The sequence below is a fragment of the Augochlora pura genome, chromosome 3, assembly GCF_028453695.1.
Source record: "Augochlora pura isolate Apur16 chromosome 3, APUR_v2.2.1, whole genome shotgun sequence".
NCBI lineage: Eukaryota > Metazoa > Arthropoda > Insecta > Hymenoptera > Halictidae > Augochlora > Augochlora pura.
The window spans coordinates 7,492,209-7,508,099 of record NC_135774.1 but is presented as its reverse complement, the minus strand read 5'-3'; the positions used below and the strand labels follow the sequence as shown (position 1 = coordinate 7,508,099).

Sequence of the window (15,891 nt, the reverse complement as noted above, 5' to 3'; positions counted from 1 at the left end):
TATTTGATGGATATAAGGTTAATTATATCATTATTAATTAGATATATAAAAATACAAACGAAAATTTTTGATGTGCATACAGATTGCTCGTATCTTCACCATTGGGGTAGTGGAGCCGGTTACTGTGGGGTGATCAATTGTGTGCCTCTAGCTTGTTGTCGAGCACAATCAACTTTATATTTATCAAATAAGACATATTACATTTTTTTTTTGTTTCGTTTCTCAAATAAACACATTTAATATATCTTATTCGATGAATAGAATGTTCATTATGCCGGAACAACCTAAAGGCACAAAGTCATTCCACGTTAACTAGCCTCACTACCTTACTTATGAACGATACGAACGATCTCCTATTCGCATACATATCCGAAAATTTCATTTGTTTATTCTCTGCAAAACAACCCCTCGATCTCCACCACCTTTCCATTAGATCGATTCGCTTTCAAGCTGCGTATCGAATATCAAGAAACAAATTCAGTTGGGAAAACATGCAATGAATGAGGGTTAATCATGCCGAGCTCTCATTATGAAAGCAACGGCGCATTTAGCAAATAGAAACGAGCTCTTTGTTCGATGGCTCTCCCACAACAACAATCGAAATTGCAGGCAGCATTCCATTCTAATTTGAACGTCAAAACGGTAATCGAAGACGATACTCTCCATATAACCGTGGCTCGTTCGTGCAAACTAGCGAACAGATTATTCTACTTGACGTATGGAATGCGCAAGGTTCGGGACAATACGATCGGCAATCCGATTGAAATTAGTTTAATTATCGTCTTACGTCACGATCGTGTTCCGTTTCTGAGGTGTGTCCGCTCAGTGGCGCAGTCTGCTCGAGTTCCTGACCCGGATCTGTCATTGCGTCTTTCAGATCGTAGCTGCCCGAGCTACTGCTGCTGCTGGACCTCGCCGGCGATGCTGGCACCTCCAATCCAAACGGAATTTCCGTTTCCTCCAGTATCGGCGGCGGACTGCACGGTTCTTCAACGACAGCCTGACGCGGAATACCAAAGAATTTAATTTTTCCACCGAATACAAAAAAAACCTTCCCCTTCAAATTGACCATTTTCGAATTTTCGACTGACTGTGACCTCTCCTAATGCTGATTCCAACATAGCCATCGATTTAGTAGAATGGCGAATGATTTAGTTACTTAACCCTTTTCGGTCATATGTCTACTCTCAGGTCGTATAACATGTATCGTACGTATCAGGTATATCGTATGTTCTTGTCGTATGGCTACTCGCAGCCACCACAGCAAGAAATCATACTAATCTTATACTTTATGCAACCATCTATCAGTTTACTATTTCTCAGAACGAACCCGAGTATCTAAAGAACCTGTTCGAGAACCAATACGGTGATCCTATGAATTGGAGATAGCAGAACCTAGTTTAAACAAAAGCTGTCGCCTATCACCTAATGCAAGACGCCGTGGCGAATCGGTCGCCTCTTGTGCGTAAACAAATCGACAAGGCTAAAAGATACTTTGTAGAATTCCAAATAATATTTTGCAATTTGTGTTTAACTGTAATTAGGCGTTCTCGCTTCTTAAAATATTTCAAAATATTACTGCAAAATGGCAAATAGAAAGTTACCGAAAAAAAGTGTACTGTAAAACTGAAACTAGCGATGAAGAGTTCTATTTTGACTCCTTGAATTCTGACTCTGATATAGAAAGTGATAACATAAAGTGTAAACATAATCTAAAATTCACAAAACGATTAATAAATCCTGCTTATCCTTCGTAATCTTTCATGTTATGTATCACTGCCCTTTGAACGGAAATTAATTCCGACCAGTACGACACCTATGTCTAAATTTAATACGACCGTAACGGGTTAAGACGCGTGTGTATTTGAGAGTAAAACACAGCTGTTTTGGGCAGTTGCTATAGCCTCGTAGTTTGTTCAGACACAATCTGTAATTTAGCAGAGTAAGTTCAAAAGTTGTTGTGTATGGACTGTAGGCTACAGTTTCTGCAGGATGATTCGTTTTTATCAAAAGAATTTAATTAAATAGATCCATTTCAATCAACTGTGGTAACCTGGACACTTCACTATATAATAAACTATTTAATAGTAAATCACTGTACTCTAATAAATTACTGGCCATGTCTGAACACTGATCTTTGAGTTTCCTATGCACAGTAGACGATTCTTCTTGACGAAGGCAAGTTTTGTCTTTCTTTGGTCAAAACTACACATCTTATATCATTTTTTATTTTTAAACTACACTCTGTATAACCAGTGGACAAGGACTCCCCGTTTCAGATACTTGATATGATATTTCTTTCTCAGATAACTGCAAATTAAAAACTTCATTTTGGTTCTCTTTTATTCGTACATAGTTAGTTACGCGCGTCTAACGTAGAATCATTGGAACGAAGTAGAAAATATGTTAACTTGCTCTAATCCAAAAGATTGGTTTTATTCGAATAATTTTTCAAACTTTTAGTAATTAAATCTTTGCTCTACTATCAATATAATAACCGTAGATGAAGAATTGATTTTATCCTGCACATTGAAGTATTTTCGTTATTTTTGCTAGTGTAAAAAATATGTCAGAACAGTTGTCTTTAGTTCAAAACTGAGATTATTATGATTCACATTCCCTTTTCTCTGAAGAAGAAGTTTTTTTCTATTCTCTTTTTTCAAGCGCCGAAGGTCATCGATGTTGTATTACATCATTGAATTATGCGTTATATTCTGTTCTTTGAAAATATAATTATTATACAACAAACGCGGGATATTAAACTACAATTGATTCAAGAACATTCGCCAAGTTCCCTCAAGAAACGAGGATTGAACGCAGCTGCTTTGTTTTTTACTTGACTCGCGAGTTAGAGCGCTGAAACTTCGAATTTAATAGTAGTGTCGTTCGTAAAACAAAGTTTTAATGACGCCGTAATTTTATGAAATTGTTATTACTTTCCCCGTGCTGATTTCTTGTACTTATTCCACGCTGTTGAAGAAGATAAATGCACAGGGCAAAGGTGTTATAGAATCCACAATTGATCATAAAGACAATTTAACTCTTTATGCAATTCCAAAAAGACTGTACTTTGAATCGTTGGACGGTGAACGCTTTTAACGATTTCAGGACAGCCTCAAATTTATTTTAATTGACCTGCAATATTTTAGATGATGTTTTTTGCGTCTTATGTATATAGAATTGAGACTATTGGCGTGTAATGTATTTGCATTTCGAACAGTTCTTTTAAATCTAATTAGAATTGACACTGAAAAACACATTTTGGAGCGGAGTGTAGCAAATTTTATTGACGATAAATAGTAAGTTTCGTTTAAAAATCTACCATGTTGCTCCTATATAAAGTATATAACAGTCGAAGGTCTGATTTTCAATTGTTGCATTATTGTAATTATGTTGTAATGTCATAAATTAAGATTTAAATTTCATTTATAAAAAAATAGAGGACAAAGTTAAAAAATTTTATTTATAAAAAAATAGAGGAAAAAGTTACTGTACGAGAAATTGCTAGAAGAAAGGGACGATCACATAAAGTCATTTTAAATTCCTTAAGTGACTTGACTAATTACGATAAATATAAAAATGGTGGACCCAAGAAAAAAATTGAGTTCCCGCCCCGAACGCATAATTATAAAAACAATCAGCAATTCGTTAATAATCTGCCATAATGTTAAAAATGTTTTCAATTTTGATGTTTATCAATAAACTGTACGCAGAATTCTAATAACAAATTGTAAAACTGTGAGACAAAAATTGAAGACAGTCCTTAAACCATTACCACGTCATACACTTGCGATACTCGAGTACGCTCGAGCAAACATGCGTCGAGATTGGAAATGGGTAAGTTAATTATAGATGTCGATCTGTTTCAAATTCAGATAACTTCAACTTCTTTTATTGATAATCAGATTAGACATTTTCTTTTGGAAAGAAATTTTGACGATGATAGTGTGATGATGGCTTGGGGAGCATTTTGCATAAATGGCATGTTAAAACCGAGTTTCCCTTCGAAACGGATGGCCAGTGCAGAATACATTATCATACTGCAAAATAATATATTGCCGTTTATTAAACGAAAATAACGCTGTTGAATGGGCATTCTAACGGGATAACACGGCCATACACAGCAGTCGCAGAACGATGACATGGTTCCAGATAAATAGGATTAATGTTACCGAATGATCAACGTGTTTTCCTGATCAAAATCCAATGGAAAACACATGGAGCATAATTGCAAGGAAAGTTTATGCAGAAAATCAACAATTTCAAAACGTTGTGTAACTAACAAATGTTATAATTGCGACTAACAATGATATCCGTGAGGAAACTTTTTAAAAGCTTATTGAGAGTATGTCAAATTGCATTTTTCAAGTCATAACCAAAAAAAGGTGGACCTACAAATTAGTAACACATAATTGTATCTCTAATGATGAGGTGCTATAGTTGTGCAACGATAAAGAATCAGTTTATTATCTATCATTTACCATTATTATTTATTATTATAGTCTTTCATCTCATATAATTGACTCTTTTTATTATCTTTGTAGTTAAACTTTAATTTTTCATGTTTTCATTATTTTATACACTAAGAATGAAATTCTAACGAAGAGCTTATCAAGATTTAGAACAATACAGTTTCTATGCACTTTTTACTTCAGGTTTGCTATGACTTCAGTACACCACCAGTGTACTGATGTAACAGATTGTTATACCAATCAAGGGTTAATAATTCGTTCAGCTAGTCAACTGTATCTATTGCAAAACATTGTATCCCTGATATCAAAATTAAAAATTTATCAAGACCAATATAATTGATTCATTATTTTGATATATTATGATATAAGAAACAGGATTCTTTATGTTAGTTGCATGTAAAACAAGCTCGATTTTTACAAATTATTAAGCAAAATAGTTTGCCGAATTATAGATAGAAATTGTTGTAGTTTTCTAACATTTTCTTGAGAAATTTTCAACATTCGATTTTCAACATTCAAACCGATCGTTCTAAATTATTGGTATATAAAGTGTTAATATAAATAGTAATGTATTTAAATTAGCGCTGAGAAATTGGAATCTAGTGGTTTGTTTATAACTTTTAATCGGAATCTATAAGTTATTTGAGTTATTAGTAGCGATAGAACACAACATGATACATAAACGGAACGATACCGAGTCAATATTATGCCTACGAGATGATACAAATTCTACTAGACGACCTGGTTCTTTATTTTCAGGAATTTCTTTATTTACACGTGTGCATTTGATATTCAACGAACGGTTTGTATTCATTGGCTACCTACGGTCTATAAATATCGTGGATTGTGCACCGTGTATAAATATCAATACTTTGTCGAGTGAAATGTCTATTTCTGTCTCCATTGCCTTTGAAATCAGAAGGCTCGGTTGAAGTTCAGTTTGAATGGAGACAAAGACGAAGGAATGATTTTAACACGTTTTCTATAATTAATAATAAAACCTTCAGTGGATAGAAGAGACAATATTATTATCAATAATCAAACAAAAATAACTTCAACTCCTTACAATTGAATTTCCTTTTTGGTAGTAAACTAATGTTGTAATTAATAAGATTGTATTTAATATATACCACAAATTAGAAAAATGTATACAATAGAAAAGAAAGTAAGTTCAAAAGAATAAAAAATAGAAGTGAAATAGTATAAAAAAATATAGTTAATAACTCTGGTGACGCAATGTAAGTTCTTATCCTATTTTAAAAAAGTTTACTATATCCAAGAATATGCATCTGTATAACATATTTTTTAACTTTCAGCAGTAAATGTATGAATATGAAAAATAAATCAAAGAATTTTTGAAACTAATGTTGCGAAAGATAATAATGTTTATTCGTTAAAAGCTTGATTTTCGTTATTTCGAATGTACTCGAGAGTGATCTATAAATGGATCTATAAAAGATCCATAAAACTGTTATGCCTAACAGAGGAAAAGCGGGCAATTGGGTGGTGAGTCACATTTGACTCAAGCTAAATTAGCGTACCTCAGATATAATGAAATAAAATGTAAAAGGTTTTGTTATTAGAAATGACCCATGATCAATATTTGTGAACTCTAATGTGAAACTATTTCGGGAACCAAATTGGAGCTAGGCTTTATTTGACCGTATACTTTGTTATACTAAATCAGTTAGTGAGATACAAAATAGTAAAATCATTTAAATTGTCTATAGTATTCCCGTTCTATTTTATAGATCTATCTATATATGTAGATAGATATGTATATGTGTGTAGCATTTAGGTAATTATCTGAGAGCGAAACGCGCGACAGAACTCAAGAGGCGTAACCCTCGCTATCCTCACGTCGCATGCCAGTTAATTCCTAGCCTTAATATAGACTACGTATTAGGCATCATAAATTCTTTAATTACCATTGTATTGGAAACAATTCAAACGAATTCAGATAGATTTGTACTTTCTCCTATATCCTCACAATAATTATTATATTGATTCATACAAAAACCTTAGAAACACTGTAATATAACGCAGCTTTGAACGATATGCACATATTTTCTCCATCAGGTGGATATGACTTAACCAAAATTAGTGTAAAAACAGAGTGGGATAGTTACGCAAATCCAAAATGTTATTACATTGTTAACGTATTAAAATTATTGAAAAATGAAGTGAATATTTTTGCACATTTTATATTCTACAATTGCTGATAGAAACTATTATTTTGCATACAAATTCACGATCTAATTATCACTAATCAAATGAGAGATCAATTGTTCATTTCTATGAATCATTAACTTTGTCAAGGTTAACATTGTCGCAATAATCTCATTTATAAATTTCGTTGGAACACATAATTCACTTAAATGTTGATTTAGCTTTGCTTAGTAACGATATTGAAAAATTGGTTGGAAAAACTTGAACAACGTACCTACGATAAGATAATAATATAAGAGTATAATTTCGCTTCGCGCGAAATTTAAATTTTACTGCTACAATTATGACGACAATAGATCGACGAGCAGCAGCAGCTCATTTCGAACCTTGCGAAAATATTATGCATTGAAACGGCTTCACACAAAACACGACAAAACATACACGAAGAAAGTTTAGCGGTAACACTCGCAAGAAAGAAAGAAATGCAATTGTATGTACGTATAGGCTGAGAATAGAACACACAAATGTTACACACTGACAAAACTGATAACACCATAGCACCAAATATTTACGACCATCGTAACATTGGTAACAGCATGAGACACAGATTCTGCCACTGACCCGAATACATAGATGCAAGAAGAAGATCAACAATATTCAGTCATCGCTAAATAGGAAAACACAATATTGAAACGCTCTAAATTCGTTCAAGATATAGATATTTCACACCAAATATAGAAACATTTATATTAACCCACACTCACTTGTATTAACCCACATATACAAATAACATAAACATCATGCATATGGAAACGCCATTGTCAGACACGATCTCTGTGGTGAAACCCCATTATGTAATCACCCACTATGTAAATCTTCTATCATACGAACGGTATTCTTACTACAGTACTGCAACATAACCGTGAATATTACTTGGCTTTGCAGGACAAAATCTATCGTACAGATTCAGATCGAACGTGGCATATAGTCAAGGACAAACAAAAGTGGGAGTATAGAAAGAAAAGATACAATGCAATTTCAATGAATTGATATTAATTCTTTATATACCGCGCGGTTTTATGAAAAACCTTCATAAGAAGCCGGTTTTTTTTTCTTCGATTAAACTACTATTTTACATATGAAAAAAATTATAATAAGGCCATAGCTTATAAATTAGCAATCAATTGTCAGGTAAACTTTTCTCAAATACTTAAATTTAATAGAAAAGAAATTTTTAATAGGAAAGGAATTTAAACAATCTTTACAAATTATTTTCCGTCGATTCATTTTTAATAAGGAAACTTAAATCGTTAATATCATAATTGTGTTAGGAAACTGATTTTAATGTCTTGTTTACATTTTATTATTTTATACGAAAAATAAATCATTCGTAACATCTACTGACAAATGAAGCGAGCTGCTTCATGTTTTGTTATTTTATTACCAGTAAGATAAATATTTACTATAAATCTATGTATAAATGTAGCAACGTCAGCTTTCGGACTAGCATAGAAAGTGTAACAAAGTCTTTGAAATACCATGGTTATTATCACGTTAAACCAATTTTACCTTTCATTTTCTAGAAAAAGTTTAATTTCATATATTTTTATAACTTCATATAATTATTTATGAATATGAATGTCAACTAAGCGTTTATTTGAAATTAGAGTAACATATTTGTTTGTAGTTTTTCTTCGAGGTCTATCATGATCCCAATATACCAATAATTTTTCGGAAAGACATTCTACTAATTATGAGTTAATAATTGATTCATCTAATCAACTGTGTCTGTTACGAAACATTATTGCCGCAATGGTGATATTCAAAAATTTATCATAGCCGAAATAGTTGATTAATCCAGTGTATTTAAATCGTTTACTAATTAGTCAATTCTCGGCAATTCAATTAAATAAATAAATATTACACTAGGCAAACCCGATTGGAAAAATTGATGATTAAAGCTGGGAATCGTTATAAACATTATAAATGTTGTAGTTCTAAAAATAGACCGCCGTCCGTGGGATAAAAATTAAAAATTGGAAAATTGCCCTACCAGCTCCAGTCTCTCCTACTAACGTTGACAACCTGACACTATTGCATCGCCTTTGAGTCGAAAGGTGTAAAATCAGAATCCAGTTTAGTGAAAAGGATGTCGGCGCGTACAGTTTAGCTGTACGCAGAGTGACCGAGTGACAGAGTGGGAGAGAAAAGAAGCTGAAGTACAAACTCGAGTTTTTGAGTACAAGCTGAATTGTCGGAAAAAAGGTCCTTAGGACAACGAAGAATACGTCGAGTACGGTGAACGAGGAGAGGGTGATGACCGAGTCATTATAAAAGTGCCCGGGGCCTACAAGTACCTCGATGCTCCCCTAGGTTACTTAATAGTATTTTTTACAAGTGAAATAACGAACCACGCTGGAAGTATACAAGATGAATCGAAATGATAAAAAAAATGTGAAATTCGTAGTTATTTGTGATTGTTTATTAGACGTTTCGTTCATTATTCATATCTAATCGAACAAGAATTTCAACTTTAAATTTGAGAAATGGAATTTTTAAGAAACGTCAGTGAGAAGTGTCGAAAAATCGTAATAACTACTTGATGAAATTTCTGTACTGCAAATTAATTCTTTCGTAAATAATATGCACTTATCTCCAAATAAAATTAATTCTTTTCTCTTCGATATAAATTTATGTCAAGGTTCTATTACCATGCTATACAATATAAATTTATGTAAGTCCTTGTAAAATAGCACAATTTTTATCATAAATAATATATTTTATCATAGACAATATAGAATATAGTACAATAACAAATTAATAAATTTAGTTTACGAGACGATTAATCCCATTTACAAAAAGCCGACTGAGACCTGCAAAAGGTTTAATTTTATTTAAAAGTATTAATTTAGAACGTGAAACTTGTACTAAATAAGTGTTCTTTATTTTTTAGGCTATATAAATAATTCACAGTGCAGCGATTGCGCAAATTAATTTCTAACAAGGTTGAAAGTTGTACGTATTTAGTTTTCAGTTATTTCAATTTATCCACTATTCGAATATCTTCTGAATTGTTTTTGCAATAAAAAATGAAACCCGTAGTTTAATATGATCATAGTTGGAATATTTTATAATTTCTTGAAACAGTGTTCAGTAAGAATTTAGAAGCTAGTAATAAGTAACATTGAACATACTTTAATACAAAATTTAAAGCATAGTTGGAATTATAAATAAATAAATCAGATTATTCTAATTGATCGAGAAATATTATTGAACTTCGAGAAAGATTCTTATAATTATAATTATGATAAACCATGATTATGATAAAATAATTATGATATTTTACAATTTTATTGTAAAATAAAAAACGTTTATTAAATAATATTTTAACTAACTAGGTGGTTTCAATATTAATTAAAAGAAAATGATTAAACTTCTATTTGATATATTAATCTAATAGTAGTAACTATTAAATTATGTTCTTATTTCAAATAACACAAATTGCTACAGTACCAAAATAAAAAGAACGGGCAATTATTTCTGTTATATACTTTATAATTTTCCAGAATGAGAAACCTCTTTTGTGCTTCCGTGTACTGGCGTATATGCGTGCTCATTGTAATAAATATAAAACGTGGTTATAATGGAAATGGCTTTTTATGCTCTACAAAACAATGCGCTGAAATTCTTAAAACGTATTATATCGTTTAAATGAAAATATTCTCCTCGTGGTCGGCGTTCGACTCATTGCTTTGCAGTTCTTCTAGAAATGAATGTTAAATGGCGGTCCAAGCCAAGTTTAAAAAGCAACAAAGATGATTTGCTTGAAGTTCGAAGAGAATTTTTCCAGTATCAATATTGACCCTTTGCGTGTACGCCGACTCGGAATGAATTTACAAGGGATATTTCCCCAGCGAGATACACACGTTTTCATGCGATTTAATATGAGAAATAACTGGCAAGGACATTTTACCCGTATTTTCGCTGTTCTATTTCTGAAAGCTATTTTATTCATTTCACAAGCGAAAGAACGACTTTTACGCTTATTATTATAACACAGAACGTGCAATAATATTTCACTTTGCGGGATAACCCTCAGACGTGGGGTTGGAAATTTAATGCACCGAATAGCTCAAATATTACTTAGACCAAACTTTGATTCTAAAATGTGATTTATGTGTTCTCCAATAACAAATATTTTGTGTAACCAGATATTAAAAAAACCTAATATTTAAATTTTTGTAAAATAAAAGTAGAATAATGTTTGTCTTTAGTGACAAGAAACAATTGAATTCATTGAAAGCAATTACTTCATAGAAATTGATTTTAATAAAAAAAAGAGAAATTATATTAAATTTTATATATTAATTTAATTTAATTAATGTAAAAGTAATTAAGATGTGACTTACAGCTTGAAAGTTTTGTCTACGCCTTATAGGCTTCAAGTATTTTTTCCAAATCACTATTATGTATCAAATCCAATTAAATCTAAAACAATATAATATTTAATCTAATATAATATAATATTAAGTCTAAAACAATCAGGAGGTAATAAACTAATCTATAAAAATGTTAGCAGAATTTATAAATATCGCTTAATTAGTTTAATCGATGTTATTGAAAAAAGTTATACATTTCTATTGAATTTTTGTTTTTTATAATTAATATAAAAGTATAAATTTTGGACAAAGATCCGCAGCATGGTTATTATTGCGTCGTGTCCAAATTAGATAATAACTTTATAGAAAAAGAATAATTGATCATCGATTATCAGCTGGTACATTTAATAATTTATTCGACCACTTAAACGCAAGAAGTTCCAACGGTAATCCTAGTTAACTCGTTTCGTTATCTAATGATTGAAGAAACTTTGTCCGGCGACAATATAATATCGCCTCCCTGTGTGTAATCTTCCCATGTTACAATGTGTTACAGCTGGCAGACCCGAACTCGGGTCAGCCCGAGCACCATAAAAAGGTAAAGCTGATTACCCTTGTTCACAACCGTGCGTTCAAACCCAATTACCTACCGACACCGACTTCCCCTGCTAGAAACTTGCGGATGCACACGAATTTCGCCGAATTTTACCGGAGACTATCGATTACTCGAACTAATACGCAGAAAAATTCGTTCCGACACCTGAACGGTTTTACGAACGAACTTTGTAAGAAAATCGCGGTTCCGAGAATATCATGAAACAATTGGAAATTAAATTATTTCGAAAACCGAATACTTCAAATAAAAACAAAGATGATATCGCAAAATATGATACGCAAAATTTGTGCACCTTTTACAAAGTTAATAATTTAATATTAATTGGATTGTTAACATTTTCTTTTAAATCGTCCGATTCATATTTCAATTAGAGCTCTCAACAACAAGTGTGTACAATGATTTAGATATTAATTAGTCCAAATTATTTAATTTTTCACATAAATTCGATATTGAAAATGATTTATAAAGGAATTTAAAATTTGCAGAAATGCGGACTTAAGAAACAATTGACTCATACAATCACTTTTTCTTATACGAACACTGTGTCTGTCACTATAATAAATTTTTAATAATATACACTTCCATTTTTAACAATATCATATGTTCTCTTCCTGTAACTTTTACAGTACAATTTTTCCTGTTCTACGTAAGAGATAAGCTACGAATTTCATGTTTCCTTAAAATGTCAAGAATTAAATTTCCAGTAAAATCAAAATACTGAAACGAAATACTAAAATCACACTCTCGTTTAGTTACACTTTCGGAAATATTTATTGCAATATTGTGTGAACCTATAATTGTAAGTAAAACAGATATTTATTATAATTAGATATAACTTTACTCTATTAGCATTTTTATGTTATTATCAAATTTAAATTATTTGCATTTTCAATATTACAGCTCCCCATTAAAGCAGACCTTTATTCCATAAATTTGCAATTTATTATCTTGTATGGAATAAATTGGATGCGAATTATTTGATCAGTTATGCTATCATATAAACGAGAGTGGGGCAATAAATTTTTACAGTATCGTATCGCTCCTTTTTCCTACTCGAACACGAGCTTATTTGAAGTTGATTTAAAAATCGAAGTGAACAAAAAGTGGACTAAATGCTTTTCACTTTACTGAATTATTCCTGTGCAAAGCGTTGTATTGAGTGGTAATTCTGATCTCGACTTTTCAATACGGGAAAGGTAATCCCTAAATAGGTGTATCTCGGGTGTATGCTGAAACGAACGGATGCTATAACGAAGGAGATTCTAGAAGCAATTAGTTCGTTCTAGCATGCTCTGCTGTATTCTCACCCCTGTACGGTACTCCCACCGAGAAATTCAGTAATTTATGAAATAATTGAATCTCGAACTACTCTACAGCTGCTCATTTCCTGAACAACTTTCAGAAACTACTAGTTTCTATTTCTCCGTTTATAAAATATCAAATATCTGCCATTCCTATGATTTTTAATAACGTTAACAGAAGTATATACAGCTCCTTGTAAGCTAACCTATCTCACATTTTGGAAGATTCTACTTCGCAATCGTATTTTTCAAAGTAAATTAAAAGATGTCTATTAACTAAGAAATATCTCGTGTATAAATTTTTTATCGAATTCAATAAGATTTTAATAGTTACAGTTCACAATTTTTCCGTACACTTTCATATTACCAATGTAAATCAGTTTACAATGATTTAAAAATTGAAAGTCAAGTTATAGCTTGGAATTTAACAACATGGACTTACAATACGTTTTAAATCGATCGCCGGTTGAATTATAAGAAAAATGACTGAGGTTGAGGTCGCCAATGAGTTGTTCCCAAACTTAAATAATTGCTATCATTTAATAATATGAAAGTTACTCAGGGTAGTTCATACATTATAACTTGTTCTATAAGCGATGTATCAGAATAAAAGAGAACGAGGATATAATAGGGAATTCTTTGCCCAAACTCTAATACTAAGATATAGTTCGAACGACATCCTCGATAAACTCGTGCTTTATCAAGACGCGATCACGTTGCCAACCTGAAGATTAAAATCAGCCACGCTAAACTTACTTATCAATATCTGCTGAACCCATTTGCATCATCAGAGTATCTAGATATTTAATTCTTTTTGGAATGGAATGACTTTATCAAAAGAAGTTCGAAAATGTTGGGTTGATTGTTTACCATGAACGAAAAGCAATTACAGAATTTATCAGTATGATAAATGTAAAGTAGAATATAATAAAAGATATAATAAGAGAACTTTGACTTTCCTTTTTACATTCATTGACTTTTTTCTTGACGAAGGAAACATTTCTTTAACACATATTCTTCCGGTAATTTTTTGAACCACCATTCACAAAATGCTGGCATTTTTTGACAATATCTGTAGAAATGATATGGTTTATATAAAAACAAAGTTAAAAATCATATATTTTTCAACGATGGTTATAATTATATCATCTTTGGTTAAAATGATCTCTGATCAAAATTAGGATTTAATTTATTTAGATTTTAAAAAACTTGGCTATTGATGATTGTTTGCAAATTGACGAATTTTCGCTATGCAAACGAATATGTATTAATTTTAATTTTTGTAAAATGATATAGCAAAATAAGAATTTGCATAAAAATTTTATTGTCTACTGTTTATACAAATGGGTTAAAAAACAAGAACGCCAGATTTCTGAACTATTTCAATTGTAAATTTAAAAAAATGTGACGTCTTGTTTTCGTATATAGCAAAATAAAATTAGTTACATATTTTCCGTTTTATTAAGAAAAAAACTTTGTTCAGTTTTACCTGTTTGTGCTCTCGGTTTTTTACCAACACAATGATGAAGTGATTAGTCATTCTGCACTTTTTTAAAACGACGTTTTAACTTTTAAGACCACCAAATTAATTTTATAATCATAGTAAGAAAATTTTAAGTCAATCGAAGAGATATTATTAAACTTATAAATAATTTTAGACTAAAATGTTAGAATGTATCTATTCACTCCTTTGTATAAAAATATTATTTGATACTTTCGGTAAAAATAGTGTTAAACGTAAATTTTTGATGACGTTCTTCGATCATTTCGATAAAAATAGTGACAAATCAAAATCTTAAAATGTATCTTCTGACTTTTTTGATAAAAATAGCGATGAATGTGTTAATATTAAATCAGTAAATTGCTACAAGGTGTTGCTTGACCACTTTGGTAAAAATTGGTTAAGTGTGTCAATTACCGTACTCCTCCAGATTACTGTGCTCTCAATACATTATTAAATTAATGATATTGAAATTTTTGTATAAAATTTTATCTGCACTTTTCATAATTGAATCAAAACCTTAACTTATGTCTTATAAAGTGTGGATCATGTTAAAAGACTTAAGAAACACGTTGCAAATAAAAATGAAAAGGTACAAAAATGGAGGTTTCTAGAACTAGAAAATTAACTGTTATATTCATAAAACTCGACCAAATTACGAAAAAACGATAATGTCTTGATTTTTTAAATATACCGTTTTAATTAAAGTAATTCAGTAACTGAAACGAATTTACTTCTTGCTTCTATTATTCTGCACTCTACCTAGATTAAGTTTCCATGTCTTTTTCGATGCGTGCGTTGATCGCTGTGCCCTCTTATGGGAAACCACGTATTACATTTAACCCTTTTCACTCGAATGATGACCCTGAGGATCCACTAAAATTATTACAGAACATTCCGAAATAATTTTTATACTATGAAAGATTAGATTTCAAAAATTATTGAAAGTTTAACTGTTGTTGCATGAGTTACAAGATTTAACTTCGTGTGAATAAAATACGTTTTGTAATTTAAAATTGAAATAATATATGTCAGAAATGTTATTTTATAATTACAGTTAAAATGGATATTTTGACCAGCTGTAGTATAGTACTTAGTATAATTTGTTATATGAGGTTGAGTCTTGTGACTCGTAAAACTGTTATGCTTTTAACAGAAGGGTATTTAATAATGTCAACATTATTTTGTTAATTTTATAATAATCTTCATTGGCGCTTCAGAGGCGCCAATCGAGTGCAAAGGGTTAATCTTACCTTCTTAATTCATGAAATGGGTGTTTTTTTTATCCAGAATAATATAAATATTACAATAATTGTATTAATCACAGTAATTGAAGCACAGTAATCAGGGTACAAAAATTGACACGCAGTAACTAGATTAATGCAGAGAAATTGATACACATTAGTTAAACAAACGATACACAGAATTTAATTTTTCATCTCCTTAAAGACAC

The 15,891-nt window shown here is 31.1% G+C and overlaps 1 protein-coding gene across 1 annotated transcript in view; it reads right to left on the bottom strand.

Moving 5' to 3' along the window:
• Window positions 1-15,891, bottom strand: part of LOC144467624 (uncharacterized) — a 260,392-nt gene that overhangs the window by 103,273 nt on the left and 141,228 nt on the right. Inside the window, exon 9 of the mRNA XM_078176514.1 lies at window positions 788-1,000. Coding sequence (XP_078032640.1) covers window positions 788-1,000 — 213 coding nt within the window. The remainder of the gene's footprint in view (window positions 1-787; window positions 1,001-15,891) is intronic.